Raw genomic sequence first — 7,112 nt, forward strand, 5'->3', positions numbered from 1 at the left:
AAATCTGCTATCAACGAGACGACTTTAGGGTTATTCTTGAACAAGATCCTATATCAGCTATACAAAGACGACGGAGTTTTGGTGCTGAGCAACTTGAAGAGTCTGTTACCTTTTTTTTTTTTATTGTATTTCAATGTATCTCGCTGTATTCGGAGTTTTGCGGCTAAGCAACTCGAAGAGTCTGTTACCGTTTTTTTCATTGTATTTCAATGTATCTCGCTGTATTATATGTATTTCATTGTATTCATTGTCTTTTTTCTTCATTGTATTTCAATGTATCTCGCTGTATTCCATTTATTTCATTTTATTTACTGTCTCGCTATATTCCATGAATGTATTCATATTTTTTGAATTAATATAATTTATGTATTCAGATGGCTTTATGTATTCAGACTTATAATTGAGTTAGTTGAGTTATATTAGGAGTTTATTGCGTTAATTGATTCACTTTCCGTTTAAAATCAGCTGAATAGACCACGATTTGCGCTATTTACGTTACTGTATTCACAATTACATATCGTGAATACAGTCGAATACAATATATATCTAGCTGTAATCCCCTGTTTCACGCCGTGAATATAGTCGAATACAAAAATCTGTCTAGCTGTAATCCCCTATTTCACGACTAGAAATGCTATTGTATTTATGAATACAGTAGCTTAAATACATCGAATACACTCTAAAAAACCTGAAAATATAGTTATGGAAAGTAATATAGTAAATGGTAGTTACAACTAGCTAATAACCACTAAAACATAGTGGTTTCTGAAAGTTTCTCTAAACTTGACTACTACACTTAACTATATTTAATGTGTTATTAAGTGTGAAACAGACCTTTATCGGTAAAATTACTAGTCAATTATTTCAACAAATTGAAAAGTTTAAGAGCAAGTATTAATTTAGCAAAGTTGAGGGGACGGAAGTGGAAAATTTTATTTTGTATCTCATACAACTGACACTAGTCGTATGAAGCATTTTTTTGTCTCACAATTTTGTGGACCCAAATTTTTGTGGACTCAGAAGTATAAGATTGGGGTCCACAAATTTGTGAGACAAAAGGAGCCTCACACAACTAATGTCAGTTGTGCGAGGCACCGAAACTTTTTCATTGTCTTTTTGGACAAATGTTACGTTAATGAGTGTAAAAAAAAAGTTACTTTCTATATATAACGCCGAAATTCGTCGCGCTATACTTTAACGGTAACTTTTGCCGTTAAAGTATAGCGCGTGAATTTACTGCGATATACTTGTTTAGCACCGAAAATCTGTGCGCTATACTCTGACGACTTGACTGCCAGGTATAGCGCATGGAATTGAAACGCTATACATATATAGTGCAGTAAATTCATGCGCTATACCTGTTCATGGGCCCATTTCCTATATAAAGGGGTTAGGATTTTAGGAAAATCCATTCAAAAAAAATTCTAACTCTCGTTCTTCTTCTTGTTAAATTCTCAAGCATTTTTTCATAATGTCTGAAGAACGTAGAATAAGAGTTTCAGTATATTGGGGGGGGGGGATGAGGTTGTGATGGATAATAACTCTGTGAGGTGCAGTTTATCTCCACAGGGTCATGTTAAATTACCACTTACAATGGAATACGATAAATTGATATCGTTGTTATGCAAAAAAATGAGTGTGAGGAAACGTTCAGTGATACTTAAAGTAACCGGAAGATATCCGTATTACGTCACTCCGCAAGGGGTTGCTTTTTACTCGGAGTTAAACATCGACGATGATGAAACTTTGAGAGATTTTCTGAGGACTCCGGATGAATACCAGGAATTTCTTGTAATCAAAATGTTGGATATGTACGTCAAGGTCGAAGACGTTCCCAACAATGAGGTTGCCGGATAGGTTCCGGATAACCCCCATTCATCGGGTGGTTATTCTGGAGCAGTTTTTGCCGGACAGGTTCCGGATGAAAGAGTTTTCTTTGATTTAAACTTATCACCGCCTGCTTTGCATAATTCACAAGACGAGTGGTAAACTTCAATTTTTCTTTGTGTTACGATGTACATTTTTGTTGTATTGAATTTGTATTAATGCTCATATATTTAACAGGGGGTACCGGCCGTATATGAATTTTACAAATTATGAACCCAAGCATAGTTTTGGTGTGTTGGATCATGGTGGTCCATCCGGGAGTCATCACCTAAATAAAAATATCCATCATGGAATTTCATCACATTATGACTTGTAAGTGAAGTGATACAACTATATGGAAAGTATTTATTAATTTCAGTAGCTTATTATTTTGTTGATTGTGCAGTAAAAACGAGCAAGTTGAACCACATGTACTCACTCAATTGCCCGAAGACGACGTATTAAATCGGGATCTGGCAGATGCACAGAGTGAGGAAGAGAACAATGATTACGACAACAATGCTGATGAATCTGGAGACGTGACACCCTTTCCTCGTGAGGATGGTGATGAGGAGGATGAGATGGAAGGACCTGATTTGACGAGAGAGTATGCTCCACCCCCTCCCCCCCTAGACGAAGAGTGTACGAGTCCCAAGTGTCGTTTCATTCAAGGGAGATTCCTTACCTTGATAACTTGTCAAGCATGCCGGATGTGGAAGCTCTCACAAGGGATTTTGATGAAATTCGGACAGCAATGTGGGATGAGTCTAGACTAACGGTACTGGCAAAGGGCATGCTTTTTCCTGATAAAGCGCGCGTAAGCAGGGCTTGTAAAATGCACAACGTAAAAGAGTGTCGTGAGATGACGACATGGGAGTCAAGTCCGGTTGTATACAAGGTTGTTTGTCACAGGTGGTTTTGGCCATGTTATTGGATGTTGCGTGCGAGCAAGAAGAAGACAGGTCTGTGGAAAGTGGGTAAATACATTTCCACCCACACATGCGAAATGAACACATTCAACGGGAATCACTTCAACTTGGATATGGACTTGATTTCTCTTGTCCTTATTCCACACATCGAAGCGTCCATAAGGTAAAAAATCAAAGAGTGAATTACATCAGTCCACCAGGAACATGGCCATACCATTACCAAAAGAAAGGCATATCTCGGGTGCAAACGAGCGTTTGAAATAGTCTATGGTAACTGGGATAAATCATTTGCAGCTCTGCCCAGGTACATGGCCGCACTGCAGCACTTTAACCCCGGACAGTTGTTGAATGGAAGCTTGAGCGGAGTCCGGGTAAAAGGCTCTACATTTTACTACGCTAAAAGGTTCTACATTTTACTACGCTAATAAATAATCTAAAACAAATATTAACAACAAATACATTTTAATCACATAACATTCACAAAAATACATATAACATACTAGTTTCGCAAATAAAACACAAAACGACATGGAAACACTAATATTTAAATCCGGATATTAACAGAAAAAATTATTTCTCAATTTTACATTTTTTTAGAACACTAATATCTAAGTCCGGATAAATATAACATACTAGTTTCGCAAATAAAACATAAAACGACATGGAAACACATTCAAATCAACTAATATGCATTATTATACAAGTTTCGACATAAAATAAATCGAAATACCTCGATTTAATATTTTCGAAAAGTAAATTGGCTGAAAATTTGAGTCCGAAAGAGTGAAACCACAATAATACGATGTTCTACTACGATGTGGGACCTACGTTCTTAGCGTTTTGTATGACGGGAGGGGCCCACAATTTTTTTTTAAAGAGAGGACAAGGGGTGGGGTGGGGGGTGTGGGGGGGGGGGGTCAGAATCGAAATCGAAAGGAAGTAAAAAAATGGGGGAGGAGGAGTTCTGGTCTTCGGGGAAGACGAAGGGGATTATTTAATCAGGGGTATAGCGCGCTAATTCTATGCGCTATAGGTATAGCGCCTGATTTCTATGCGCTATACCTGGCAGTCAAATCATTAGGGGGTATAGCACGCTTATTCCATGCGCTATACCTTAACGGTAAAAATTACCGTTAAGGTATAGCGCGGCGAATTTCGGCGTTATATATCGAAAAGTAATTTTTTTTTTTTTACAAACATTTGTCCAAAAAAACAATAAAAAAGTTCCGACTCCCACAATAAATCTTCTCGGACAGAAGTAGGGAGCAGTAGCACCAGCTATTTCCGAGAAATTTCGTGCCCCTCAACATAGTACAAATCCATCAATTAAAATGATTTCATATGGCCTAGATATCTGCCAAATTTCATTATCACCAAACCCCTCCAATTACGTAATATACACTATCGTCCAAACACAAACACATCTCTACAATTCCAGAACATTAAAAAAAAAAATACTCGCACTAATATATAGTTTGTGATATTAATTCTATCAACTGAATTATCTATCTTTAATCCATCACTTTATTTTTAAAAAAATGGCATCGTCCCTATCTCCAGTAAAGCGTCGTGCTACCACCGTGCACGGCGGAAGAGCGGCACCGAGACTCGCGGTCGCACATACAAATCCGGCCGTTATAGATGTTCAGGCCGGAAATGTGAAGCAACACAAGTTAACGAAGTTGTTGCTAAATGTGAACATTCAGAATAGTTTGGGACCGGTGCATGTGGTGATGTCGCCGGAGAACACCGTCGGAGATTTGGTAAGGGCGGCGATTGAGATTTACGTGAAGGAGAAGCGGCGGCCTCTGTTGCCTAGTGGTGATCCTCTGTGTTACGGGGTTCATTACTCACAGTTCAGTTTGGATAGTAAGTTTCAACCACCCAATTGAATTTGACTTCTATACACTGATATGACATGTTTAAAATTTCTTAATTTTCTTAATTCTATCAATTTATAGAATGTAAATTTTATAACCCGTAGAATAAGTCAATAAGATAACAATCTGATACAATATGTTACTGATGGCTAATATCACATTATGGTGATATAATTCTTTACACTATCAATGTAAATTGTCTTGTAATGCAACTAACATTTAGTGCGCGCGGTATGTGCATGTATCGATTTTAACTTGAATTCTATGCTTGTATTTTTTTTTTTAAAAAAAAATTATACTATATTTAAAAACAGTGCCCTTGATTGTCCTAAGATATTAGGTCTCCCGTATGTAATTTGTAATGACGTATAGTTTGTATGTGAGCCTTATATTTAATTTAATTCCTATTACATTATTAGTGGAAAAATGATACATTTAGACTATTGACACCAGTCACCAGGGGCGGATTTGGGGAGGAAGGGCTTCACCCGAGTCCCTAAAAATTATATTGTATATATAAGGCAAAATTTATTTTTTATCTTTAATTTATATATTATGTTTTGAATCCCCTTGACATAGTCTAAAAGTATAGTTTAGTAGTTAAGGGGGTTCAAAAATCGTTGTGATATTATTGGTTCAATTTCGACTAGCTATAATTTCTTTTAATTTTTTAATACGTATTTTTCTTTTTTGAACCCCTTAGCTAAAATTCCGTTTCTAACACCGATTAACACTGAATTAAGAAATGACTGAGCAATGGATACAATTATTATCAGGATTACTTGTTTCGTTGTATTTGTGGTTGTGCATCATATTCCATGCATGTGTCTTCCCTGCAGCAACGTGTACTGAAGACAATCTTTTGCACATGTTAAAATTGTATAGCCACATGCATGGTTACGTGCGAAATATTTTCTTCGTTTAAAGATCTCGGTCTTTGTTTAAGAATTAAGTGTTATTTGTGCTTTAGTTTAACTCTATTTGATATAACTAATCCATTAAGGCGTAAAGCTTAATTAAACATGACTTAAACAATCATGGTTTGGTCCATTCACGGGTTAACCAGGAATTATCTACTAAGTACTATTTTTTTGTACAATAAGATCTCTCATAGTATGTGAGTAAAAATTTACTTGCACCGAGTGCTTACATCCAGAGGCGGACCTAGGATTTTTACGCGACGGGGGCACATTATTCTGCTCAATCAGTGCCCCCTAAAGGCTTTTAGTGTTCAGGGTGCCAACGGCTTTAAATTAACCATTTTCAAGATATATACGTATATATATATACAAGTTCTCATCCGAAGTTTACGGGGTCCGGTGACCCCTCACCCATAGGTGATTTAATAATATATATATATATATATATATATATATAGAGTTAAGTATAGTTAAATGAGAAAAATCTATATATAAACACATGTATTATATTTATTGGTTTTATATAGACATTAAAATTTTAAAACAAAACAATATGATTTGCCTAAAAAGTGGCATTTTCTCAAGACTCGTTTATACACAAGCTTGCTGCATAATTAAATCTAAGAAAATGAAGGTGTCATATAAATGGAAATTATTGAAACCTTTGATTATCTATGTTGACATGTTGGATATACGCAGGTTTGAAGACAGAGGAGAAAGTGGTGAATTTGGGATGTCGAAGTTTCTTTCTTTGTCCAAAACCAAACAATGTTGTCAATTCATCATGTGTGGACAAAGCAAAGGCAAAATCAAGATCTCCACTTCCGTTAACAAAGCTCATGGATTTCGTTCTATAACTTTTTCATATTCTAAACACTATATATAGCTTTTTATTTTATTTTATATTTTTTCATTTGAATGTGTCACCTTTGCGAATATTGTAGAAATTGAATGTGCTAAAATATCTTGGGCTGAGTTAAAATATTCATTCAACTTCCGATCACGTATCAAACATTTTCTTGATATAGTTAATTAGTTTTATGCCAAAAAGAGATTTATAATTGATCAATAATCAACCTGTCTCACTATTTTATTTCATTTTATAATTCGTCCAAAAATTTTGACGGGCCAATTTCAGTTTTCTTACTTTTAACAATCTTTAATAATGTCGCTTATCGTATAATTACCCAGTATGCTAACTTTAATTAAAAATTAAGAAATCAATCTTAAAACTAAAAGCATAATGATCTGATATATATATATATATATATATATATATTTCAAAATCCAGTTATTCGTTTTGATGATCCTATCTCTTTTGTTACACATGAGAGATTTATTTTTACATGTAAGAGATCTGTCTTTTACGCATAAGAGATCTAAAAAGATTATTTTCTTAATTTTAAAATTATAAAGAGGCATAATGTACAAATAACACTTCTTTTTTGATCAATTGTCGTATTCCTTTAATTTCTACGCCAAGAAAAGGTACGACGAGGGGGTAATTGTGCATTTGA

The 7,112-nt window shown here is 35.3% G+C and overlaps 1 protein-coding gene across 1 annotated transcript; it reads left to right on the top strand.

The window, feature by feature from the left end:
- Positions 1-4,152: 4,152 nt before the first annotated feature.
- Positions 4,153-6,592, top strand: LOC109212638. The gene is made up of 2 exons (XM_019376305.1): positions 4,153-4,664; positions 6,295-6,592. The coding sequence occupies exons 1-2, from the start codon at positions 4,334-4,336 to the stop codon at positions 6,450-6,452; spliced, it is 489 nt and encodes a 162-aa protein (XP_019231850.1). The 5' UTR covers positions 4,153-4,333; the 3' UTR covers positions 6,453-6,592.
- The last annotated feature ends 520 nt before the right edge of the window (positions 6,593-7,112 follow it).

Source organism: Nicotiana attenuata, unplaced genomic scaffold (assembly GCF_001879085.1).
Source record: "Nicotiana attenuata strain UT unplaced genomic scaffold, NIATTr2, whole genome shotgun sequence".
NCBI lineage: Eukaryota > Viridiplantae > Streptophyta > Magnoliopsida > Solanales > Solanaceae > Nicotiana > Nicotiana attenuata.